The following is a 26,889-nucleotide window of genomic DNA, read 5'->3' as shown; positions in this document are numbered from 1 at the left end:
GAGAAACAGAGCTGAAAACTTTGAAGAGCAGCTAAGTTTCTAAAACTCTGGTTTATCTGGATTTCTAGCCCCCAGCAAGGGAGACACATTCTTCCCATCATTCTAAAAGTCTTACTTTGCCTCTACTAAATGCCCAGCACTGTTCTAATATCATAAGATTTGGCGTCTTGGGGAAGTGAGCCATTCCATATTATTGAGGGTAACAGTTGCTTATTACATTAAATTACTTATTTTAATCAGCCAGATAGAAATTCTTCTGAAGGTCATTATATAGTTCTCAAACTTCTTAAACAGTATTCCTAGTGGGAGCGGGCAGTTTTTTCTTCGAGACTTGAAGTCACCAGGATGAACTTTGGTGCTAGAATGCCGTAAAGCCCCCATCCGGAACTAAGTCCCTTTCCCAACGGCTCCACAGCGACCCCTGGATATGGCTTCGCTGGCTGCCATTGCAGTCGGCCTACTTCTAGCTGCAGATCCACCTTGCGGTGGGGAGCTGAGGGGCGAGATGGGTAGATCCATGCCTAAAGCAAGAGCGCATGGATCTGAGTGAGGGCCAGAGAGCTCTCCTTCGAGAAAAGGTAATGAATTTAAGATACACATGACTCTGTGACTCCTCGTCCCTGGTTTTGGCTGTGTTGTTGGTAGTGACAGTTACCGCCCCTCAGCTCCAGGCTTGAATATCCAGCTGCCTGCTGAGGTCCTCGCCCCGGTGGGCCACAGGCACTTCACCCAGGCTGGAGTGTAGTGGCGCGATCTCGGCTCACTGCAGCCTCTGCCTCCCGAGTTCAAGGGATTCTTCTGCCTCAGCCCCCCGAGTAGCTGGGACTACAGGCATGCGCCACCACGCTTGGCTAATTTTTGTATTTTTTAGCAGAGACGAAGTTTCACCATGTTGGCCAGGTTGGTCTCGAACTCCTGACCTCAGGTGATCTGCCTGTCTCGGCCTCCCACAGTGCTGGGATTACAGGCGTGAGCCATCGTGCCCGGCCAACCTCTGCTTTTATTACTGAATGCCATGATCATCCTTCCAGACACATAAAAAAGAAACTCAGCCGACACCCTGGACCCCTTTCTCCCTCAGCCCCGACAACCTCCAGGTTCCTATTGATCCCGCCTCTGGGGTCAGTAACCTGTTTTCTCCTCTCATGCCCACTACCGCACCAACACCAGCATCACCTCTTGCCTGAATGTTGCGGCAGCCTCCTCAATAGCCTCCCTGCCTCGAGCCTCCATCTTCTCACTCCATTCTCCCACAGCAGCCAGGGCAGCCTTCAGTATGCAGGTCTGTCAGGACACTCATTGCCTGAGGCATTCGGCAACTCCTACCAGTTGCAAGGCATGACCCCAAGGCCCTGTAAACACAGGCCCATGACCATCTCTTCCTCTATCTCACCCCTGTGCCTCTTATCACAGCAACACTGACCCACCCATCATTTCCGACTCAGTCCTGCTCCTGCCCCAGGGCCTCTGCATCAGGTTCTCCTTCCTCCTGGACTTCGCCACCTCCACCCCGGTCCACCCAGCTACGTTGACGGTCCTTCAGAACTCTGACCCACTGTCACTTCCTTGAAGCCTTCCCTGACTTCCTACAGGCCAAAACAGCTGTTTTTCCTCTCTGCCTCTTCTATTCCTCATGCACTTCTTTTTGGATTTTTCGCACATTTTACACTAGTTATTTGTTCATACACCAATCTTCCCCATGAGCTGAGGGCAGAAGCTGCGTCTTCTTTGTTTCATATCCCCAGTACCAAAGCCCTTGCCCACACACAGTAGATGATCAATAAATGTTGACCAGAACTGCTCTGCTGGGTGAGTGCGGGTGGGGGTTCTGTGCTATCAGCTCAGTTATGAACTGGAGGGAACCAGGAGGAGCTGAGTTTTGAGCCTCGTTTTAAAGAGGGAAGGATCTATGGAAAAGCCCAAGAAAGAGCAGTGTCATGTCTGGGGACAGTGCAGGAAAGCCAGCGCATGTCTAGTGTGGTGGAGACAGATGCTGGTGTACGTTGAGGGCGAGGGGTTGCGGGTCCCTACCCAGCTGCCCATACCTGGCTCTCCCCGGCCCAGGTGCCCTTCTGGAACGGCTGCAATGAGGATGAGCACTGTGTCCCTGACCTTGTGCTGGATGCCCGGAGTGACCTGCCCACGGCCATGTGAGTTGGCTCCTTGCACCCCCACCCTCGCCTCTTCCCCTTCACTGTCAGAGGTTCTGGGGCTCCCGGGGCCCTGGATTGTTTCCTGGACGTCCTCCTCACAGACAGCGTGGATCAAACACTTGACTTGGAGCCTGTGTTCTAGCCCAGGCTCTACCTCCAACTCCTGCATAACCTCAGGAAAGTCTCCCCTGTAATATGAAACTACTAGTCTAATCTAATCTCAAATTTTGTTAAAAAAAGAAACCCTTTCTTCGGAGCCCACATTACAAACTAGATGAAAGGTAGAGACAGGGGACTCAGAGTTCTGGATGCTTGTCCTTCAGCCCCCAGATGAGGTGACTTCTAGAGCCTGCTGGCTGAACACCTTGGGCTTTCCAATCCTTCTGATGGAAAGATGCCAGGGACACCAGCAGAGGGGGAGCAGGGGACCCACAATCCCCTGGAAGAGACAAACGAACATACCAGGGAAAATAATCAACAATATCGTATTCTTAATTTACATAACATATTTTCCAATAATTTATGCTCAACTTTGATCCAACTATGAGATGATTCAGATAGAAAACATATATACCATGACATAGACAATAAAAAGAAATAGCACATTCAAAACTTGTAGAAGGATAATGGAGCACATATTCTAACCAGCTAGGCTAAAATAAGGATTATCTCTACATTAGTGCTGAGCTTCCTGGCAGCCAAGGCCAAAAGGGAAACAGGATGCATGGAGTGGTGATGCATGAGTGGTGAGGTCAAATAAGAGCTCTGGGTTCAGCAGAGGGTATGATCTCTATGGTGGGGACACCAAGGGCCTTTGAAATAGGAAGTAGTCTTGAAGGGTGAGCTCTTTCCAGCCCTGCCATCCATTTCCCCTCTTCTCCCAGTGGCTATTCCCATGAGCAGAGGCCAGTCAAGTGCCCAGACACACCTTTTTGCCCCAACCCTGGGGCTCCTCTCTACCCCTGCTTTCCTTATTCCATCTGCCCAATCTCTGGTGCTCTCTTGTTCTCAGGGAGTACTGCCAGAGGGTGCTGAGGAAGCCTACACAGGACTGCTCCACATACACGCTGTCCTTCGACACCACAGTTTTCATCATAGAGAGCACACGCCGGCGAGTGGCAGTGGAGGCCACACTGGAGAACAGGGGCGAGAACGCCTACAGCACAGTCCTAAATATCTCACAGTCAGCAAACCTGCAGTTTGCCAGCTTGATCCAGAAGGTAAGACCTCAGCAACCTGCCCAGACTGCCTGGCACAGAGGAAAAGGAAGGCCAGGTGGGGTCCGGGCTGGGTGTTAGAATCACGAGAAAGCTGGGTGCAGTGGCTCATGCCTGTAATCCTGCACTTTGGGAGGCTGAAGTGGGAGGATCACTTGAGCCCAGGAGTTTGAGACCAGCCTGGGCAACATAGTGAGACCCCATCTCTACAAAAAATATAAAATTAAATAAAAAAGAATCACAAGAGAGCTTTAAAAAGCTTGGCCCCAGACTCCTTCTCTGGAGGTCCCAACTGATTTGCTCTGGGTTTGCGCCTAGTGTCGGGAGGCTTTTAAAGCTTCCTTGGTGACTTCAGTGTGCAGGCAGGGCTGAGAACCACCAGCACCAGGGGAGTCTGAGCCCGTTGGGAACATGGAGAGGAATACCCTTCAGCCTGTCTCCTGGGCCCTGGTTAGGTGCACACACACCACACGTGTGCCACCAGCCATCCACACCTTCTACCAACAGTGCACCCTGTGGGCTTGCTCTGAAGGTCCTTCTGACGAGAATCAGAACCAGTTCCTCCCCATGTTAAAACTTCTGATCACTTCCAGCTGCTGTCAGAACAAACTCCAGACTCCTCATTGTGGCATTCAAGGCCCATCCCATCCACCTCCTGCCACTTCTCCCCTAACCCTGCCACAGGCCACCTTGTTCCCAGCACGCCCTGCTCGTTCCCACCATGACCCCAACCTGGGACTCCTCTCTCCTCTGCCCGACAGGCTCCTGCTCCTACTCGGTGACCATCCACGTATTGCCCACTCATGGCGTCCAGCACTGTGCTAGCACTTGGCATACATTTAACCCTTGCAGCAGCCTCGGGCATAGCAGTAGTGGTGGTGGTAGTGGTGATGGTGGTGTCCCCATTTTACAGAGGAGGAAACTGAGGCATAGGGAGGGATTAAGGCCTGCCTGGGACCACACAGCTGGTGAGCAGCAGAGCGGAATTCCTGCCCCACAGCTGGCGCCTGAGCCTGCGCTTTGTGATAAAGGATAGTCCTCAGCCCTGCTCTCTGGGGTATCTTTCCGGAAGCTCTCCAAGGCCACAGGCGGCCCGCCAGCCTGCACAGCATCTGGCACAGCCCTTCGTGTGCTCTGAAGAAACATCAGTTTCCAAGTGCTGGCCTCTTGAAACCCTCGACTCCCAGGGGCAAAGAGCCTTGTCTTAGCCATGTCTGTGTCCAGAGCTGGGCACATAGAAGGCCCTCAAGACAAGTTTGTTGAGAAAACTCAGACATCAATGTCATGTGTGCATGTTGGGGGTCCCAGGACCCACACACAGCCTCTGTCCTCGAGGATCTCAGTGTCAATGTGGAACCCAGTGTGCCGGGCAAGACAGGTGCTGGGCCAGGCTGTCCTCTCCACCCCAGAACCGCTGCCCAGCACCCCTCCCCGAGCGCCCCCCTTGCTTGCCACACACACAGGAGCAGTTCCTGCAGCCAAGAGGGGAAGCTGAGTGGAGGGAGGCCACCCCAGGAAAGGGAGGAGCTGCCTGCTCATGCCCCCCGTTCCTCCTCAGTGGGCTCCCCCATCCTCAAATAGACCTCAAGGCCTATCTGCAGCCACAGTCCCTTCTGTCAGGCCCAGGCCTGGGCCCCAACCCCACTCCCTCTCCACTGCCCAGAGTGACAGGCCAGACTGATGATGAAGAGCCCACCTGATGGTCTCTCAAAGTCCCCTCCTGCCCAGGGACTTGTGTCTGTCTGGATTTCAGGTATACGGAGGAAATCAAGCCCCATACCAGCATCCGCCTTCCCCTGCTTCCCTGGCCCAGACTTCACAAGGCCAGTCCCGTGCCTGCTCCTAACCCTGGGGAGGGAATCACGGAGCTAGTTTCTGTGGCTCAGAAGAGCTTTTGGAAGTGAGTGGAGGTAAAGAGAAGTGGGAGACACGTTCTATGAAGTGCTGTGTCCCCACACACAGCAGGTGGGGTGCAGGGCTAGCCTGGAGCCTGCCACCTTCACAGGTGCCGCCACCCATCCCCAACCCAGGAAACGCTCATGGCTGTGAGGTCGGCATTCCTCTCCGTTCTGTCTGCAACATCCAGCCAAGGGGAACTCTAGTAGAGAAAGCACCCCTCTCAGCCAAATGCAGATGTGTTAGTCTGATCACACACTTTTTGCACACACATGCGAAAACACAATGCCTACATATTCGTCCAGGGAAACGCACATGCTCCGTATACATGCAGCAGGTACATGCACACACATGCACTGACACGCAGACACACACAGAGTCTCCACAGACACAGGCTCACATCCACACAGATGCATGCATGCCCAGAGACATGCACAGCTGTGTGCCCAGGTAATGCCCAACAGTGCAGAGCCCACAGCGGGGACAAATAATCATCCTAACAGTAGCTGCCACATACGAGTGATGACAATAGGCAGGACATGGGATAGGCGCTGCATTTATGTGCATCGCATCATGTAATCCTCATAACAACTAGATGAGATAGTTACTGTCATCCCCATTTAACAGATGAGCAAAATGAGACGCATACATGAGCCCCTGCCATTCTCCTGCCACCGCCCGACAGCCTCTGAGTGTGTCCCGCCCCGTGTGAAGCCAAGTACCAGGAACCAAGTCACACCCCAGCCTCTGGGGCCTCTGGGATCTCAGACGTCAGAAGGGCTGTGGTCCGGGCTTCCGTATGGGTATCAGGGGCTGAGGCAGCCCCTGCGGAGGGGGGTGCAGGCTGGGGGTAAGGGAGCCTCCAGACCTGGTCCCAGGCCCCACCTAACTGCTGCCATGATGTCTGCCACCCACCTCCAGGAGGACTCGGACGGTAACATCGAGTGCGTGAACGAGGAGAGGAGGCTCCAGAAGAAAGTCTGCAATGTCAGCTACCCCTTCTTCAGGGCCAAGGCCAAGGTTGAGGCTGGGGACAGTCGGGGAGGGCCAGGGTGGGCACTGGGAGGCACAGGGAGTTTGGGGAGAGAGGCAAGAGCAACAGGAGTGAACAGAAGACCAGGGAGGGGTGGGAGGCCTGAGGTGGCTTTTATTTGTCTTTTCTCCCATGAAATGACATGCAAGTGACCAAATTAGCCAGCCATCCCCAGGCTAGCAGCCCATCCTTTAACTCAGAGAGAATTCCTACCACTCGCAGCCACTAGTCTCCCACCTGCCCTTAGCCAGTCCCACTGTTCTGCACCCTCACAAGTTTTTCAGATTTCTGGCCTCTGCCACTGTGCTGTGTATGGGGAGGGATGGGGAGAGAAACTACCATTTCATGAGCACCTACCACCCAACTGTGCTTAAGAGCTCATGTGAATAGAGGGTGGGTGTGTGAAGGGAGAAGCAAAGTAGCTGGGAAAGGGAGGGAGACACCAGATCGCAGGGAGTGTTTGGACATCAGCCCTGGACAGTGGGCAGCCACAGAAGGTTCTGGAGCAGGAGAAGATCTAATTGAGGCCAAGCTGCTTGGACTTGGGAATCAGAGAGGAGCCGTGGCAGGAGCCAGCTAGGCAGCAGCAGTGCTCCCAGGAGCAGGGTCTGCACGGCTGGGGAAAGTGGAAGAAATGGGAGCAGGGATGAGGGCTCCTTAGCAAAGCACCTCCCTGGTGAGAAACAAGTCGAAGGTGTAGTTTCTGGTTTGAGGCACCGACAAACCCAGGAGCTCTGGAGTGGGGATGGAGCAGGACACAGCCCAGGCTTCCCCACCCATGCCCAGCCACTGCTGTGGAGAAGGGGCCGCTGAGGTCTCCTCATCTCGTGAGGGTGAGACCTGGGAGAGAAGCAGGTGTCTGTGCAAAGTCCCAGTAATGCCCCCAGGCGGGGCGGGGAGGAGGCGAGGAGGGTCGCATGTTTCCCCACCGCGGGGCAAAGGGCAGGGGGAGCATCAGGGCCCAGGTCAGCAGTGCGGCAGGAGCACTGCCAGACAAGGGGCAGACGCCTGCTGGGTGGCCACTGGCCCTCATCCCTCTCTGGGCCATCCCCTCCCCATCACGCACAAAGAAGAGGTGGGTGAGGCGGTCCTACCAAACGCTTCTGGCCCCTACATCCTGTAATGGCCGTCGGCCCTTCCTGCCATCAAGGCCCCCTACCCTAAAAATCCTGCAGACAGAGTCTGGAGCTGGACTTGCTGCTTTCTGGTTGCCTTTTGTTAAAAACAAAAGAAGAGGAAGAGGGAGGAGTCTGGCTCAGCCCCGAGAAACCCCACTGTGGGAGCTGTTGTCTTTGGCTGTGTCCCCACAGCAGCCCTGAAGCTCAGCTCACGTTCTCTAGCACCTGGTCCTCCCTTTCCCAGCCTGTTCCCAGCCAGCAGTTCCCCAACCCCCTAGCAAGCTCTCCCACCCCAAGCCCAGCAGGGGGCTGTGGGGAGTGGGCTGTGGGGAGTGGGCGGGGCTGGTCCCGGCAATGCCCAGACATGCGACCGCTTCCTTGCAGGTGGCTTTCCGTCTTGATTTTGAGTTCAGCAAATCCATCTTCCTACACCACCTGGAGATCGAGCTCGCTGCAGGCAGGTCAGGGCCGTGCCTGCTCCTTCTCCCCCAAGCTTGCTACTCTGGGGCCCAGTTCTCTGGCTGCTAGCGACTGCTCCTCCCAACACTGAGTCCACAGCCCCACGCCCTGTCCCTCACTGCCCCAACCTTGAGTGGAGGGAATGGGGTGGGGAGGTGAACCGGCATCTGTTGCAGGTGTGGGCCAACCTGCTGCCCCTTGTGTTGCCACCGCTCTTCATTCTTTGGATGATAAATAATAACGTCAGCCCTTTACTTTTAGACAACCCTGTATACAGTAGTAATTCACAAACCCTATGGTTATAAAGCATTGTACAGACAAAAATCTCAGTCCTCACAGAGGCCCCTTAAGATCATCAAAGCAGAGGTTATTCCCCACACCATCTTCCAAGTTAAGAAAAGAGAGGCTCAGAGAGGGTGAGTGAATTTCCCAAGGACACACAGCAGTGAATTGTGCAGCTGGAAGCTGAACACTACTCATCCTATTCCCCATCCAGGGCTCTTCCTGTCCTAGTCACCTCTCTCCCATTTTTAAGAGGCCTTTTCTTACTCTGTGTGGGTCTTCCTGTCTGTCTGTCTGTCTCCCAGGTCTCTCAGAGGTAGCTTGCTATATGCTGACACCATGAATCACTTTGTGTCAGTAGTAAATACATGTCTCTTTTGTGCAGAATTACCTCTATGTGGGGAAGGACAGAGGGATTCTGTCCACTGTGGAGCCTTACAAATGGCAAAAATCCTTAGCTAAGAAATAAATACCACAGACAAACCGAACACTAACATTGCAGCACACACACACGCAGGTCAGAGGTCACAGAAGCACTGGGCACTCACACCCCACATGTGCTCGCGTCCCAGCTACAGTTAAATGAATTGCGCGTTGTGGTAGAATTCTCACACGCCACGTGGCAAACTTGGCAAGGCCTCCCTTGCGCTCTGCCCTGCTCTTAGAAAACCCAGTCCCGTCTTCACGGGAGAAATGAGCGCGCACTTGCAGAGCAGTGTCTCTGGCACAGCTGTGGGCGGTGTCTGAGAACTAGGTGTGTGTAGGAGGGGGCTCTGGGGGCACATCTGTGTGTGGTGGGTCTCCCTTTTCTAACCAAACCCCTATCCTGGGGTAAGGCTTCCAAAGGGAATCAAACTCGGTCTATGTAGCAAGCAAGAATCGTACATGTTTATGTCTAAAATGATTTGCCCCAGTAGTTCATGGTGCTCAGATATGAAGGGAGGTACACTGGACAGAAGCCCCCTGAAGATGTCTGTGAATTTCACTCCCAGCCTTCTCATGGCAGCAGAGTGCCCCTGGCCGCCCTGTAGGAGCTGCCCCCGGTCAGTCCAGGGATAAATGAACGACTCCACTGTGAATTCCTCACCATCCCTCCTCCGTGGGCAAGCCTTTGCCACAGGTGTCGTCCCCCACAGACCCTGAGAATCCAGCAGGCAGCAGGATTGGCCCGCCTGACCGACGGGCAGCCCGGTGAGGGAGGCAAACAGGCTGGGGTCCCGTCCATGCCAGGCCAGGCACAGGCCTCCCAGATGCAGTCCAGAGCCCTCCCCTGACTCCACCTAAAGGGGCAGCAGGTAGAGCTGGTGTCATCCATCCCCACTTCTGGCCCTTCCTCTCCTAGGAGATGCCTCAGGTTTCCTGTCTGACCTGTCTGGTGCCCATCAGCCCCAGATAAGCCAGCTGCTCCTTCCACAGTCTGCCTCAGACCCTTCCCGCTGCCTGTGCTGAACCCCTTCCTGACCCTGCTGCCTGGCTCTCCCTGCAGTGACAGTAACGAGCGGGACAGCACCAAGGAAGACAATGTGGCCCCTCTACGCTTCCACCTTAAATACGAGGCTGACGTCCTCTTCACCAGGTGGGCCGGGCTCCAGGGGCCCCAGGAGAGGGAAGGCATGGAGAGTGGGAAGATGGAGGCCTAAGGGGGGGTACCCTCTGATGAGCCCTAATAGGGCCAGACGCCCGCACTAAGGGACTATGGATGGAGCCAAGAGTGTCCCTGATGGGTCAGAGAGTGCAGCTCCCCATCCAATATCGGGAGGGGATATCAAAATAGAGGAAGGAGGAGACACAGGCCTGGCCCTGGGGAGCTCCCAGCAGGGGCAAGAAGGGAGGGTGGGGGCAGTGGGAGGCGTCCAGCCCTGGCATAGGCAACAAGTAGATGCATGGTCTGTAGAGAATTTAAAAACAGTAATAATATCTGTCATAAGTCAATCTGCTTTTTATTATCATCTTACGCCAGCACATCTAAACAACGTCAGTGGGAAAAGACTCCTCCCCAAAAGACAGACTGCTCCCACCCCCGCCCCTTTGGTACACTACTGGCCCCCAATCGGACGAAGGAAACAGCCCCTGTCCTCTGAGAGCTCACGGACAGATGGAGAAGTCAGGGCAGAACAGCAGATACGAAGAGGAAGCTCAGGCCCTCCCACACCAGCCATCCCTAGAGGGTGGAAGGCAGCACAGTGGCACGGTCGCTCCGAAAAGCAGCTACACCCCTAGGCAAACAGGCTGGGGCAGGGATGAAATAACTGGCTTTTCTGACTCACGCCCACCCACTCAGGAGGCAGACATTGCTCACTCATGGCAGCGCTGATTCCTGCGAAGGCTCAGAGTCCTTCCAACATGACACTCACTCCCAACCGACACAAGAGGGAACCTGTTTTTTGTGGCCCGGGGGAGGCCGGCACATGCCGTCTCCCTCTTTCATTCATCTGTCATTCCAGCCAGCACTGACTGAGCTCACGACAGCCCTGTCCTCTGTCTCTGCAGGAGGAGCAGCCTGAGCCACTACGAGGTCAAGCCCAATAGCTCGCTGGAGAGATACGATGGTATCGGGCCTCCCTTCAGCTGCATCTTCAGGGTGAGGCTGGAGGAGAGCCGGGTGGAGGGGGAACGATGGGATCTGAGCACCCCCATCCCGGAGGGGAGGAATGTGGAATCATCACTAGTGCCCGGAGTCCAGTCTCAACCCTGACACCCACCCACTGTGCGACTTTAGGCACGTCACTGCCCCTCTCTGGGCCTCTCAGTCTTCCGAAAAACAACTGGACTGCAGTGGGAAACATATGGGTGGAGATAGGGTGTGGTTACCTAAAATTCTTTAAAAAAATTTTTTAAACAGTTGTTTAAACACACTAGGGTTTACTCTCTCCCACAAAAGAAGTCCAGAGTTGGCAGCTTCACAGAGTCATCCAGGAGTGGGTCTTCTATTCCACCATCCTTGGCGTGAACTTACCAGCCTCCAGTTTGCCTCACAGTACAAGATGGCTGCAGCTCCAGCCATCACGTTCTCATTCCAGGCAGCAGGAAGGAGGAAGGGGAGAAGAGCATGCTCCCTCTTTATTAAGGGACCTCCCTGGCAGTTCCTCACTCTTCCAGTGACCTCTCTTTATCCAGAACGTTGTGATTCAGCTGTAAGGGAGGCTGGGAAATGTGGCTTTTAGTCTCAGTTGTGTCACTAAGGAAAAAGGGAGAATGAGAGTTAGGAGGCAACTCAGCAGCCTCTGCTACAGTGGGCCCTGATAGCTCCCTCAACCCTGAACTGCTGTAAGTTTATCAACTTCTCCTAGGCTGCGTGAAAGCTGAGGACAGGTTGACAGCTGGATACTGGACTTCAGACACACTGAGCCCTGCATGGCTTGTTCAAGAGAGGCCTAGTAAGCTGCTCAGGGCCACACAGCTCATAGGTAGTGGGGGCCCAGGATTAGATTCCTGGTCTTTCTGATTCCAAACTCCTGCTTAGAATCACTGCTGCTCTGGCACTAAATGTGACACTGCTAGAATGTGAACAATCACACACTCGCTATTTAGTAATACATCCTTTGTTAATTAATGATTCCATCTCATAATGCATTCATTGCTGTCACCGTCTTCACCCCTGGCCTCTACAAAATCCCACCCCAGCCAAAAAGAGTTGAAAATGCAGGTGGACTGGGCACAGTGGCTCACGCCTGTAATCCCAGCACTTGGGGAGGCTGGGGCAGGCAGATCATGAGGTCAGGAGATCGAGACCATCCTGGCTAACACGGTGAAACCCTGTCTCTACTGAAACTACAAAAAAAAAAAAAAAATTAGCCGGGTGAGGTGGCGGGCGCCTGTAGTCCCAGCTACTCAGGAGGCTGAGGCGGGAGAATGGTGTGAACCCGGGAGGCGGAGCTTGCAGTGAGCCGAGCTCACGCCACTGCACTCCAGCCTGGGTCATAGAGCGAGACTCAGTCTCATAAAAAAAAAAGAAAAGAAAATGGAGGTGGCCCCTGCTCTCCGGCCTCTGGATCCCCACTGGCTTGTCTTCAGCTTCCAGCCACCCCTCCCCTCTCAGGCTTTCTTGCACTTGTCTGTGCAGTCCCCGGCCACAATTTGACAGAGTGTAGGAGCTTCCACAGCGAAAACACCAGGGGCCTTGAGTGGGCCTTTTTCCCAGGCCTGGTGGGGGAATTGCCACCCCCAGGGGCTGGTTGGCCCCTGTGGACCTTGTTTTCCGCCCCCCTCAACTGACTGTGCTGACACCCCCCCATCTCGGGCCACAGATCCAGAACCTGGGCTTGTTCCCCATCCACGGGGTGATGATGAAGATCACCGTTCCCATCGCCACCAGGGGCGGCAACCGCCTGCTGAAGCTGAGGGACTTCCTCACCGACCAGGTACCGATGCCCTTGGGCGCCAGCTCAGGGGAGGGGACCAGAAGGAGACAGACATTCCCCCTACGTGTGTCCCCAGGTTCCCAGACCCCAGCTCCCTTCTCCAGGGCCAGGGCTAGAGGAGGAGAAAAGATACATCTCTGGGAACCTGCGTCTGCCAGAGCTAGTTGTGAGGCTGTGTGTGTGTGTGTCCGTGTCCTTTATGTAGGCGAACACGTCCTGTAACATCTGGGGGAACAGCACTGAGTACCGGCCCACCCCAATGGAGGAAGACTTGAGTCGTGCTCCGCAGCTGGTGAGTGCCCCCATGCAGAGAGCCACAGTGGTTGGGGTTAGAGGCGTGCCGCCAGCGCTCCGGGGGCCATTTCCCTCCTGATCCAACAGCTTGTCAATAAGAGCTTACTGAGCACCTAGATGTACCCAGCCCCAAACCAAGAAAAAACTGAAGGAGGAAAAGACTTCTTGGCCTGTGTGAGTCCCCCATCTCACAGGGAGTGGGACAAACCCACAGAGTGAGTGTCTGAGAAGCCAAGGTCACAGCCTGCGGTGTGTCAGGCAAACGAGCAGAAAGGGGTGGGGACAGTGGACTTGCACCTGGGCCAAGCGGGCCCGTAGGGTACAGAGAAGCAGAGAGAAGCGGAACACCGGAACACACACGTGGCTTGTACTGGAGACATTTGGCCGCATCAGCTGGGGCCTCCTGCCCTAGAGATGGAATGCAGATCAGCTTCAATTTCCACAGCCCTCCCGAAACACCTGCTTATTTCCGTTTGCTTTCTCAGGGTTGCCTCTGCCTCCAGATACCAATTTCTCACCCTGCTTCCACTGTTCTTTACCCAGACAACAATCTTCGCTGTTTTAATTTTACTTCCCCCAGACAAGTGCCCCCCACAAAACACTTATTGAGGGTAGCGTGCTTTGCCAAAGATTTGGGCTGCATTGGGGTTGAGGTGGGCAGCGAGGCAGCAACACTAGCAACTTTCACCTAATAAATTCTGTTTGAAGATTGGGTTTCCCATCAACGTTAGCTTCTCCGCTTAATCCTTATATTATAAATGATCTTGTGGTATTACTCTAGCTAAGACCTCCAGTGCAATGGTAAATAGATATGATGATGACAGAATCATCAGGATTACCTTAATCATGATGACTTAAAGGAATTTATTTTGATTTTGATTGTTAAATATGATCATTGCTATAGGCGTCACACATGAGGGGATTTCAAAATCATTAGGCATCCACCTTCCAGTCCTGATTTGGTTCCTTCTAACTTCTTTTGGTTTGTTAAATCTTAAAAATATATATTTAAAGGACACCCATTTTTCCTCAGCTAATAATGTTAAAAAAAAAAAAACACTGCATTAGGCCATGCACAGTGGCTCGTGCCTGTTGTCCAAGCACTTTGGGGGGCCGAGGCAGGCGGATCATGAGGTCAGGAGCTCGAGACCAGCGTGGCCCACATAGTGAAACCTCATCTCTACTAAACGTACAAAAATTAGCTAGGTGTGGTGGCGTGCATCTGTAGTCCCAGCTACTTGGGAGGCTGAGGCAAGAGAATCGCTTGAACCCGGGTGGCAGAAGTTGCGGTGAGCCGAGATCGTGCCACTCTACTCTAGCCTGGGCAACAAAGCAAGACTCTGTCTCAAAAAAAAAAAAGGACTGCATTGACATGGTTAAATTCCCAGGATGCTTAGTTATTTAAGAATGGACTGAATGGTTGGTATCATGGCTTACAAAAGTGTTTTGAACTTGATGGAGCTTATGTTGAGAAGTAAAATTTAATTTTTAATTTTTATCTTTTAATTCCATTTTTCCACAAACTTTTTGAAATTCCTTTGAGAGGAGCGAGCAGGAGCATTGTCATGGTGGAGAAGGACTCTCTGGCAACATTTTCCCAGCCATTTTTCTGCTAAAGCTTTGGCTAACTTTCTCACAACACTGTTGTAATAACCAGATGTTCTCTTTCTTTGGCCCTCCAGAAAGTCAACAAGCAAAATGTTCTGAGCATTCCGAAAAACTGTTGCCATGACCTTTGCTCTTGACTGATCTGCGTTTGCTTTGACTGGACCACATCCACCTCTTGGTAGCCACTGCTTTTTTTGTGCTTTGTCTTCAGGATGGTACTGGCAAAGACACCTTTAACTGTTATAATTATTTGAAGAAATGCTTCAGGATCTTGATGCCACTTGTTTAAAATTTCCATTGAAAGTTCTGCTCTTTTCTGCAGCTGATCTGGGTGCAACAGATTGGGCACCCGTCAAGTGGAAATTTTGCTCAACTTTAATTTTTCAGTCAGAATCATGTCAACTAAGCCAACTGAGATGTCTATAGTGTTGGCTAATGGTTCTGCTGTTAATCGTCAGGCTTCTTCAGTGAGGGCCTGGACGAGATTATTTTTTTCCTCACAAATTGATATGAATGATCTGCTGCAAGCTCCATCTTCAGTGTCAATGTCCTCTAACCCCTCCTTTTTTTTTTTTTTTTTGAGACTGAGTCTTGCTCAGTCACCCAGCTGGAGTGCAATGGTGTGATCTCGGTTCACTGCAACCTCCGTCTCCCGGGTTCAAGTGATTCTCCTGCCTCAGCCTCCTAAGTAGTTGGGATTACAGGCACATGCCACCACGCCTGGCTAACTGTTTGTATTTTTTTAAATAGAGATGGGGTTTTACTGTGTTAGCCAGGATGGTCTCAGTCTCCTGACCTTGTGATCTGCCTGCTTCAGCCTCCCAAAGTGCTTGGATTACAGGCGTGTGCCACCACACCTGGCCCTCTAGTCCCTTCTTAAAACAAGTTATCCATTTGCAAACTGCTGATTTCTTTGTGATATCATCCCCATCAACTTTTTATAATGCATCAATGATTTCACTGTTTTTCCACTCAAGTTTCGCCATAAATTTGATGTTTGTTTTTGCTTCAATTTTAGCAGAACTCATGTTGCTCTGATAGGGGCTGTTTTCAAACTGATGTCCTTCTTAGTGCCTCAAACTAGATCGTGTTCACATAGGTTACAACAAGTTAATACGAGTTTATTTTGGTGCAAAAAAAGTTTTGGAATCCATGCATAGTTTTTCCGTAATACACATTTTCCATGAACTTTATGAAGACCCCTTTTATCTGATTCAGGAAGTTCCCTGGGAGTTTTTATCATGAACAGAAGTTGGACTTCCTAAAATACTTTTTCTGCATCTGTTGCAGCGATCATAGAATTTTTTATCTTAATGTGTTTATATGGTGATGGGAAACATTTATAGATTCCCTAATGTTGAACCAAAGTTCTGTCCCTGGAATATACCCAGGCCGGTCACAATGCACAGCTTCAACTGGAGCATCAGATATACCGTCCTTCATTTGTCCTTCAGTCATCCCATGGCAGGCACAGTGCACATGTCCCCCACTCCCAAATTTCTCCTTGTCCCCTGTCCTCTGCATCTGCCCCCAGGAACAGAGCCCCAGTCATTCAAGCAGTGTTGCCGCCCCCTGCACCCCTAGCCCAGCAGCTCAGCCCTGAGACCCATCTTCTCTTTCAGAATCACAGCAACTCTGATGTCGTCTCCATCAATTGCAATATACGGCTGGCCCCCAACCAGGAAATCAATTTCCATCTACTGGGGAACCTGTGGTTGAGGTCCCTAAAAGCAGTAAGTAGAGCCCCTGGGTTGCGCTGGAAGGAAGAAGGGAAAGGGGGTGGCTGTTGGGATGTCTTCCACCTGGGGCTGCCTGGGGAGGGGACGGGAAGAAAAGCTTCCAGGCCAGCTTCTGACGAGCCCTCTGATTGCACAGCTCAAGTACAAATCCATGAAAATCATGGTCAACGCAGCCTTGCAGAGGCAGTTCCACAGCCCCTTCATCTTCCGTGAGGAGGATCCCAGCCGCCAGGTGAGCCCCTGGGAGCCCTGCAGAACTGGGCTTAGGCCAGACAGCTTGGGAAAGGGTTGGCCGCACCCTTCTAGAGTTTTCCTACAACCCCTGGCTGCATGTCCCAGCAGCAGAGAATCAGGCAGACCTGAGGGCTGTTAGGGCGGCCGCTGAGGAGAGGGGAAAAAGCAAGACAAATGGGCCTCAGGGGCAACACTAGGGAAGGTCCAGAGGTCTAGTGTGAACTGAATTTGTGAAAACCAAAGGATGGGAGATGCCTCGGTATTGGCCTCTTTATTAGTTGGGTAAAAGCAGGTTGTTACAGATCACACTGGCTTCATTCGGGGTCCGGGAAAGGAGTGAGACTCTGTGTGAGACCCAACGAGAAGTGAGGTCTTAAAGAAAAGCCCATTCCTGGAAGAAGTAGCAAAGGAAGAAAAAAGAAAAGAAATACATTTGTGAAAGCAAGCAAGCAAGCAAAGCCCAGTCCTGTGGAAATAGACAGGGCAGCCGGGCATGGGACGCTGCTGCCCTCCACTGGCCACACCCCAGAAATGCCAGCCTGGGCTCCAGGCGAGTGTTCCTGTTACAGAGGCGGAGTAAGCTCCCATCCCGACCCCAGGGAGATGCTGGAGAGCAAAGAGGCGGGGTCAGGAAGCATCCCTTATAAAACAATCCAACAAAAACCAATCACAATAGGGCAGAGGGATGCCAGGCAGAGGGGTATCAGGATCCACCTAAGGAGCTGTGTTGTGTGTTCATTCGTTTGGCATTTGTTGGGTGTCTCTCCTACGACTCCTTCGGCCCCAAAAGGGGAAACGGGGATAAATTAGGCAGGCAGGGGAACAGGGACAATAAACGGGTGAGTGAAGTCTGGGGGTGAGCGCAGTCTGGGGGTGAGCACTGGCCTAGGGGAGCGGTTCAGAGCGAGAGACGTCCCTGGAAAGCTTTCTGGAGACTGTTTGAGCCGAATCTTGAAAGATGCTGGAATGTTCCCAGCATCCAAGAGAGGGAGGTATGGTACAGGCACCCCCCCCACACACATATACCCTACACGTACAGGGATTGAGAGAGACAGAGAGACAGAGAGAGAACCCTTCTTCTCACATTGATGCTTGTCTTTTAGGTGACTTTTCCTCCTTCCACCCCCACTCAACCGCCCCAAAAATTCCTCTTATACTCTGTAGATGCCTCACTTCTCTTTTAGAAATCCAGCAACCCCGAAATTAAGCCCCTGTATGCTGGGCTCTGTGCTAGGTGCCAGCGCTGGGGAGGCATAGCCAGGTACCCGCCTTGAGGGACAGAAAGAGCACACATAAGGGCCCTGCCATTTGCTGGCCCCCAGCTGTGTGCCCAACATGGTGACAGACCTCACAACACTGTGAGGCACTGTCGCCACCCCCATCTCTCAGGTATGCACACCGAGGCATGTGAGATGAGGCAGGAGGGACAGTGACTCGCCTCAAGTTGAACAGCGAGTCAGTGGCCAAAGCAGGGCCCTGTCTGCTGTTGCGGGTGGTCCGTTCACTCCACATGTTAGCTGAGCTCCTGCTGCATTCCCGGCACAGTTCCAGGTTCTGAGGATAGAGCAGGGACAAAACAACGCCCCCGCTCTCCTACAGCTGACATTCTAGGCGGGCAATAAACATAAATATAAACATTATCAACTGGTGATAAGGGCCACCCAGAAAAAGGCACACATCGAAGGGTGGAGTGCCAGGGGGCGCTGTTTTATACAGGGGAGGTGGGAAAAGCCTTTCCAATAAAGTGACATCAGACAGAGACCATGAGGAAGACAGAAATGTCTTGCGGCTGTGTGAGGAAAACTCTTGCAGGCAGAGGGAATAGCAGTGCCTGCAGCAGGCACGCCATGGCATGCATGTTGGAGGCCAGGTGGCCGGAGTCTAGAGTAGAGTGAGAGGGAGCAGGAAGTGAGGTCAGCAAGACAGGTGGGACCAGAAAGGGGAGGGCCTTGCAGGCCAGGGCCAGGACTGCACTTTTTACTCCGAGCGAGCTTGAGCAGAGCAGAGCATGGGCCTGCCTTCCTGGTTAGAAGGATCCCTCTAGCTGCTGTGCTGAGAACAGACTGCAGAGGGGAGGCAGTCGGGCAGCGCTGTAGTCTCCAGAGGAGATGTGAGGGCGCTCAGGTCCAGGAGGTAGGAGGAGTGGCCACATTCCAGGTGTTTCCAAGATAGAGTGGACACACTTTGTTGCTGGGCTCCGTGTGGATGAGAGTTAGGGTCAGTGATGGATATGTGGCTTCTGGCCTAAGCAGTGTGGGGGGATAGTGCTGCCATTTGCTTAGGTGAGAAAGAACTGGAAGGAGCAGGCTTGAGGGGCTGGGGTGTTAAGAGCTTGGTTAGGGGCCTGTTACAGTTGCCAGGCAGGCCAGGAGACGGTCGGTATGAGCCTGGAATTCAGTGGAGAATCCAGGCGGAAGACAGAAATGTGAGAGCAGTCGGCGTGTAGACGGTGATAGCCACAGGACTGAGGGAGCTGGCCTGGACTTGCTTTCTGACCTTTCCAGCCCTGGCCACTTTTGCCTTTGGGACGCCTTTCTCCACGGGAAAAAAAATATTTAAAATTATGGTTTATAACTGTGTTGGCACAAAGACAAAAAAATGTTATCCAAGCTGGATTTTATTCCATTTTTTCCTCTAATTTAAAAAGAAATGTAAACATTTTCATGGGCTCCTAAAAGTGTTATGGGCCTTGGCACCATGCCTACCGTGACTCGTGGGAAAGTCAGCCCTGAGTTCACCCAGGAAGTGACTCTAGAAAAAGAAGAGGTGCAAGGACTGAACCGCGGGACACACTGACCTTTAGAAGTGCGGGAGGCGATGCGGAGGCAGCAAAGGGAGAAGGAGTAGCCCATGTGGTGGGAGGAGGATCCAGGGAGTGGTGGGGCCTGAGGCCAAAGGCAGCAAGTGTCTCAAGGAGGCGGGATCACCTGGGCCACTGAACCCAGTGTCGGCTGTTCAGGTGCTGGTCGTCCTGAGGCCTCGGCTGGCCTGTCCACCCATCCCTCTGGCATCCCCCTGAAGAAGAGGATGCAGCTCTCCCACCAGGTTCCAGCTGTCTCCACCCTCCTGCCCCTCCCATGCTGCCACCCCAGCCCCAGAACAGTAATGCTGTTGGCCTGGCCCCCATCCCTTTGCAGATCGTGTTTGAGATCTCCAAGCAAGAGGACTGGCAGGTCCCCATCTGGATCATTGTGGGCAGCACCCTGGGGGGCCTCCTGCTGCTGGCCCTGCTGGTCCTGGCACTGTGGAAGGTGAGGGCCCCCGCAGGGGAGGGAAGGAGCAGCATCCTGGCTGGTGGGCTCAGGCTCCAGCCCCTGGAGCTTCGTGGCCGCTGCCATGTTCTCCTCTCCAAGGGAGCTGGCACCCCACCCCCTCACCACAGCAGACACATTGGTTAGGGCCAACACAGGGCACTCAGACTACGGCTCTGACCTATCTGTGGGTGCCTTTGAGAACCTGATGAGAACTAAGGTTCCTATTAATAGAGAAAGAAAAAAAAAGCAAGTACAAACAACTGCACAAAATTTCTCCAACAATGTCAAGCTGTTAACAAACCTCCCAAAGTCCATCTCTGTCTCTGAAGCTCTGGTTACAAACCCCTTGTCTCAGCCTCCTCGTGCTACAGATGAAGGAGGCCCAGAGAGGGATGTTGGCTGGGGCTGGTCGCACAGCAAGGTGTGGGAGCCAGCATGACTTCTTGTATGCCGCCCACGGTCTCATCCACTGTGTTCCAGTCCACAGAGGCAGTTCTGGAGGAGGGGTGCTCAGAAGGAGCTGGGGTACTCAAGGAAGCCCTGAGGGAGGAATCTCGAGGAAGGGTAGTGGAGGGAAAGCAGGGGTAGGCCTTGTCCACCCTGTCCTCCTCTGAGACGTCTCCCTTTGCTTCCTCACAGCTCGGCTTCTTTAAAAGTGCCAGGCGCAGGAGGGAGCCTGGTCTGGACCCCACCCCCAAAGTGCTGGAGTGAGGCTCCAGAGGAGACTTTGAGTTGATGGGGGCCAGGACACCTGTCCAGGCAGTGTTCAGACCCAGGCCTGTGGCCCCACCGAGCTGGAGCGGAGAGGAAGCCAGCTGGCTTTGCACTTGACCTCATCTCCTGAGCAATGGCGCCTGCTCCCTCCAGAATGGAACTCAAGCTGGTTTTCAGTGGAACTGCCCTGCTGGGAGGCTGGGACACCTTCAACACAGACCCCTAGGGATTTAAAGGGACACACCCCCACACACACACCCAGGCCCACGCCAAGGCCTCCCTCAGGCTCTCTGGAGGGCATTTGCTGCCCCAGCTACTAAGGTGCTAGGAATTCGTAATTATCCCCATCCTTCAAAGAAACCCAGGGAGGAAGACTGTAAATACGAACCCAATCTGCACACTCCAGGCCTCTAGTTCCAGAAGGACCCAAGACAGAACAGATCTGAAGTCTGCCCTTTTCTCTCACCCTTCCCACCCCTCCATTGGCTCCCAAGTCATACCCACTCCCTTCCCCATAGATAGGCCCCTGGGGCTCCCGAAGAATGAACCCAAGCCCAAGGGCTTGATGGCGACAGCTGCGAGCCAGGGATGAAGAAAGACTCTGAGATGCGGAGACTGATGGCCAGACAAGTGGGACCAGGATACTGGACGCTGCCCTGAGATGAGAGGCAGCCGGGCTCTGCACCCACGTGCATTCACGTTGACCGCAACTCACACATTCCCCCACCAATTGTGGCCCCTTGCTCTCAGCTGCCAACCCTCCCAGGCCACTTTTGTTCCCAGGTACCTCATGGGAAGCATGTGGATGACACAATCCCTGGGGCTGTGCATTCCCACATGTCTTCTTGCTGCAGGCTGCCCCTAGACATGGACGCACTGGCCCGGCTGCAGCTGGGCAGCAGGTGTAGGGGTGGGGAGCCTCCCCTCCCTGTATCAGCCCCTCCCTACACATACACACTGCCTCCCATCCTTCCCTTATGCCAACCAGTGCACAGGGAAGGGCTTGGCCAGCGCTGTTGAGGGGTGCCCTCTGGAATGCACTGAATAAAGCACGTGCAAGGACTCCTGGAGCCTGTGCAGCCTCGGTGGCAAATATCTCATCCGCCGGCCCCCAGGACAAGTGGTATGACCAGTGATAATGCCCCAAGGACAAGGGGCATGCCTGCTGCCCAGCGGAGTAATTTATGCCTTAACCTTGTTTTGAGGTAGAAATGAAAGGGGGACACATCAAAGGCATCTGTCCCCCTGTGCACAGTACGACCTTTACTGTCGTGAATATTTTTGAAAAATTAAAAATACAGTGTTTAAAAACAACCAAGCACTGACATCCCATTCTGTGGGCAGAGCACATCACAGTGAGCCACACTCCGCTTTGGAGAGGAAGTAGCTGAGGGGGTTCCTTGCTTTCTCCCCGCTACATGTCGGAAGGGACTCATCTGCTATTTGCTGCCCACAACATGCCCTCCAAGTGGCTGCCTGGCTTCTGTGTGGCGTCTCCAGGGGTGGAGTGCTCTCTCTCCCAAGATCGCCCTTCCATCTATGGCCAGTGTGGATGGTTAGGACCCAAATGTTTCACTGTAGCTTCTGCCCTTGGTTCCAGCTCTTCCCTCTCACACCTCCCAGACTTCTCCAGGCCAGTTTCATTGTTAACCCTCTTACACTCTGACTTCAACCAAGGCGTCTCCATTCTGTTCTTGTGCCATTCATGTCTTGGAATCCCAATAAGTAGAACCGTGGAAATAATTTGATCTTGTTTTTGCATAAATGAGGACACTGAGAACCAGAGAGAGCCCTAGGCTCCCACAGCAGAACCAAAGCTAAACCTAGGACTGCTGTCTCCCAAGCCAGATTCTGTCATCCGAGCGCAGCCTCAGAAGGGCTTGATGTGCAGCAAAAGGTGAAAATGGTGAAACTAAAATCTGAGTATCAAAACCCATTGCCTTCTAATAGAATCAGAAGGAAATGTTGCTAAATCATATTCCATTTCAGTCATCACTCTTATGAATGGGGTAACCTGGCTAAATAAGAACTAATGAACCCCCATTCACAAGTGCATTGTTTGATTTAGCACCAAGTCTTCCATCAAATACCGTCAGATCTGAGAGAATGCTCTTATGGAAAACCTGATTTTTAGAGGTTGGCATTCATATTTTTAAAAACTGCTACCTGTGACCACAGTGCAGGCCAAACAGAATGTACTCTGGTCAAATGCAGCCCAGAGGTCACTGAATTGCAACCTCTGGACTCGCAGTCAGAGGCAGGCAGCCCTTATTCCAGAACTCCACAGTCCCTTCACACCCTTCCCCAGACCTACACCAAGACTAACTAAGTGGTCAAAAGGTAGGCAAACTGAAAGTTGTATCAAGACCCTTAGCCTCTCAATTTCTGTTATCAAGTCTCCCTTTCTGAATCTATTTACTCTGAAGTATAAATGTCCAATATGAGCCTTAAGAGTGCCTGGTAGAGCAAACAAAGATGCATCTTATAGGGAGCAAAGTCTATGCTAACAGTGTTTCTCAATCCTGGCTGCACCTTAGAACCACCTGGGAGCTTTCAAAGTGACCACTGCAAGGGCCCGACCCACTATGGATCCCAATTTCACTGGTTGGGAGAGGGGCCAAATTTGTTTCCAACGTCCCTAGATGACTCTAATGGCTGAGAGTTGTCACCAACAGGTAAGTGAATATCCAAGCTAGAAGATGAAGAAAGAGGGGGTTGTGCTCAAGCCCATTGTGCCTCATAAAGCAGATGATCTCTGCAGAGCTGAGCTTCTCCAAGAGTGGTCCCAGGACTGCCTCAGTCAGACCACAGACGCCTAAGTTCCTCCTCGGACTTCACAGACCCAAGTTCTATGAGGTAATTCTAAGCACATTAAACTTATAGAACAGCCCTCTGGATTTAACATTACATAACAGCTATAATATTCTGCTATAATATTATAGTAATATTCTGCTATTCTCTAATCTTCAACGTCAGTTTCTCAGGCCTGTCTTTAGATGCCCTTCAGCTGTGCTGAGGACTATCTTGGTGGCAGCCAGCAAAGAAAATCAGCAAAAATCCCAGTGGAGTTTCTGGCTTTTACTTTTGTTAAGGAAGGTGATGTTTCTTAACATGACAGGTATCTAGGTGAAAAGAGCAAAGTGCTAATGCAAACACAACAGAGACACTATGGAATAGCTCTGCCCAGGGACATGTGGAAGAGCTTCTGGAAGACGGTGTGGACCTTTCCATCCCTAGAGGTCTTTACAAGATAAACTGCTACCTCCATCAGTATTCAAAAGGTTTTAGCATCAATATTGTCTGAGAATAAGACACTAGACTTGAGTCAGTCCCCTGGCTTCAAGCCCAGGATGCCAAGCAGCCTGTAATGGAGACCGCTGGCTTAATCATGTTCCTTTCCTGGCATAGCTCACTGCACCCATGCCTCACCCCCAACAAGCAGTCTCCCCACCACCCAAATGTGCCTTGGGTGCCTTAAATACAGCCATTAGTATGAATGGTCCCCTGTTTTTATTCAACACCATACTGGTCTTTGCTTTTACCTTCAGCTAGCTAATGTGGTTCCAGCCTTTTATTCTGCACTCCTTGTTACCAAAAAACAAAAAACAAAAACAAAAAAAAACAAAAAAAAAACACCTCCCAAACTATCTTTATGTTAGTGTTAACATCAACTAGATTCTTTTCTCAAAGGACAGCCAGGCCTAATTGGCCACATTAAAATCTGCAGAGTGTTTTTGTGTCACTGTCTATTCAATTAGTTTCAACATCATGCTAAAATAGGACAGCATGTTCCAAAACTGAAACTGAAGTAGGAACAGAGCCTTGCTGATTTAGCATGAAGAGAGAATTATAAGCCTTGCACCTGGACTCTAAAACTTTTCAATAAGATGTATGCTAAACTGTACCTAGCAAACTTACCAAGTCCAAAGTAGAGTACAAGCAGAAAGTTATTTTTAAAGGAGGAGCACTATCATTGAGGGACTTACCCTTTCTAATCAGCTTTGCATGGTTTGTTTTGAGAGTGTCTCGCTCTGTTGCCCAGGCTGGAGTGCAGCGGCTCCATCACAGCTCACTGCAACTTCTGCCTCTCGGACTCAAGCAATCCCACCTCAGTTTCCCGAGTAGCTGGGACTACAGGCACACACCACACCCAGCTAATTTTTGTATTTTTTGTAGAGACAGGGTCTTGCCATGTTGCCCAGGCTGGTCTCAAACTCCTGGACTATCTCCCTGGCACTGCATTTAAAAAGATGTGCAGCAACTTAGTGATGTGTCTGAAATGTTTTCAGAAGGTGGCCCAAGCCAGAGTCAAAAAATAACTTGTTTTTGTTTAGAAAATTAGAGGAAATACAGAAAATCAAATTTCAATTAGGTGCATCTAACTGGAGAACAAGCTTATCAAGGACAGAGACCATCTTTCTTATTTTTATTTTTGGGACAGGGTCTCGTCCTGTCACCCAGGCTAGAGTGCAGTGGCACAATCACAGCTCACTGCAGCCTCGACCTCCTGGACTTCAGTGACCCTCCCACCTCAGCCTCTCGAGTAGCTGGGACTATAGACGTGCACCACCATGCCCAACTAATTTTTTAAAAAAATTTGTGTAGAAAGGGGGTCTCACTTTGTTGCCCAGGCTGTCTCTTATTTTTGTATGTGTATCTGTGGTGCAGTGCCTGAAATACAGTAGGTGTTCAGGAAGCACCAATTTGCAAGAGTATCTTGCCGTTGATTAAGGCAAAAGCAAAACCCCAGTCCTCCCCTCTGATGGACTGAGCACACCAAAGTTTTAAAGCACAGGCAAATTAGAAAATGTATTTTTGTCTAAACTTGCCAACAAGCTAAGGTTTTCTGAACCATCTAAAGTTTGCCTCTCTCATACTGAAATGTTCTAGGTCAAGTATCTGAAGGAATATAGTACTGCCAGTATTTTCTTTAGTCATCTGTCATACAGCAGACACTACTTGAAACAAAGAAAAAAATGTTTTAAAACCTGTCTGGATGATTTCCATGGTCTCACTAGGTATTGCAGCCGGGGAGTGACCCAGCAGAGATCTGAAGGTGAGCTTCCCTAGTACTGGCATCTCATAGTGAAGGAGCACTGCTCAGTGGGTCAAGAGACCCAGAGCCCACTCTCGGTTATGACACACTTAGTCCTTGTGCGGCCTTTCTGGGCTTGTGTCCTGAACTATAAAATGAGAGGGCTGCACTGTTTTTTTCAGATCTCTATAGAGAATGGAATGGCCACTCAGAATCTAAATTTGAAAACAAACATGTCCTGAGGGTGTGCTCCAATACCACCCTTTAATACTCTCCTGAGGTGTGAATGCTGGAAATGAGAAGGCCAAATTACTGTTACTTGCAAATGATTAGTGTATCTGGGACATCCAAAAGAAGTAACTGAAAATGTATTTCCTTAAAAAAAAAAAAAAAAAAAGTGCAGTGCTTTTGTAAAAACATTAATATTTAGAAGTACGTAGTGCTAATAAAAGGAAAATAGTTGTAAGACCTTCATTAAAAAGAAAAACCTAAAAAAAAAACAAGCAAATTCTGGATAGAGGTGTATGCTTTACCTAACCAGACATAGCTTTCTTTTCGATTAAAAAAAAAGGTTCAGAAATGCAGAACTGCACAGATGTCCCTAAATCTGTTAATTCAATGCTAAACAAAATAATCTCTTAACATGATGAAATGACACCAAACTTCATCTGGAAAAATAAACATATAATAATGAAAAAAGTTAGCTACTCCCACCTCTCTACTTAAAAAAGACAAATGAAGAAATACTAGTCCAAGGCCAGGTGTGGTGGCTTATGTCTGTAATCCCAACACTTTGGGAGGCTGAGGTGGGAGGACTGCTTGTGCCCAGGAGTTCAATACCAGCCTAGGCATCATGGCAAAACCCCATCTCTACAAAAAATACCCCCCAAAAAAAGAATTAGCTGGGCATGGTGGCACATACCTGTAGTCCCAGCTACTTGGGAGGCTGAGGTGAGAGGATCACTTGAGCCCAGAAGATCAAGGCTACAGTGAGCCATGATGGCACCACTGCACTCTCCAGCCTGGGTGATAGAGTGAGATCATGTCTCAAAAAACAAACAAACAAACAAAAACCAAACAAATTCTAGGAAAATCAAAATTTTAAACCAAAGAAGAGAAGGAGAAAGAAGGGAAGGGAAGCCATAAAAGTGTCTCTTTCAAATAGATCATGGGGGGGGGAAAGACATACAACTTGGAATAGAGACAGCCTTACAAGCAGGATCTAACACTCAAGACTCCATTTTTTTTAATTGTGATAAATTTGACTATAGAAAAAAGTAAACTTTGGATACAGAAGTACCATAAAGTAAATAAACTGCAACTATTATATGACAGAGAAAATGTACTCAAACTTCTAAGGAACTTCTAACAAGTAGGGAAAAAAAAAAAAAAAACACAACCCCAAGGCAAACATAGTCAATAAATATATGAAAGTGTTCAACGTTACTCATAATAAAGGCGCACAAATCAAACCATGAAATACTATTTTTCA

General features: G+C 51.2%; 1 protein-coding gene across 1 annotated transcript in view; it reads left to right on the top strand.

Annotated features, from left to right (window-relative positions):
* The window catches only part of ITGA11 (integrin subunit alpha 11), a 134,361-nt gene extending 112,021 nt beyond the window's left edge, over positions 1–22,340 (top strand). Inside the window, exons 19-30 of the mRNA XM_025389804.1 lie at positions 2,065–2,150; positions 3,166–3,373; positions 6,188–6,286; positions 7,802–7,878; positions 9,645–9,734; positions 10,649–10,739; positions 12,406–12,519; positions 12,725–12,811; positions 16,044–16,154; positions 16,297–16,392; positions 19,532–19,645; positions 20,288–22,340. Of these exons, the coding sequence (XP_025245589.1) occupies positions 2,065–2,150; positions 3,166–3,373; positions 6,188–6,286; positions 7,802–7,878; positions 9,645–9,734; positions 10,649–10,739; positions 12,406–12,519; positions 12,725–12,811; positions 16,044–16,154; positions 16,297–16,392; positions 19,532–19,645; positions 20,288–20,359 (1,245 nt within the window). The 3' untranslated portion in view covers positions 20,360–22,340. The remainder of the gene's footprint in view (positions 1–2,064; positions 2,151–3,165; positions 3,374–6,187; positions 6,287–7,801; positions 7,879–9,644; positions 9,735–10,648; positions 10,740–12,405; positions 12,520–12,724; positions 12,812–16,043; positions 16,155–16,296; positions 16,393–19,531; positions 19,646–20,287) is intronic.
* Positions 22,341–26,889: the final 4,549 nt, after the last annotated feature.

This window comes from Theropithecus gelada, chromosome 7a (genome assembly GCF_003255815.1).
Source record: "Theropithecus gelada isolate Dixy chromosome 7a, Tgel_1.0, whole genome shotgun sequence".
NCBI lineage: Eukaryota > Metazoa > Chordata > Mammalia > Primates > Cercopithecidae > Theropithecus > Theropithecus gelada.
The sequence above is the reverse complement of the archived record's forward strand: the minus strand, read 5'-3'. Positions and strand labels throughout refer to the sequence as shown.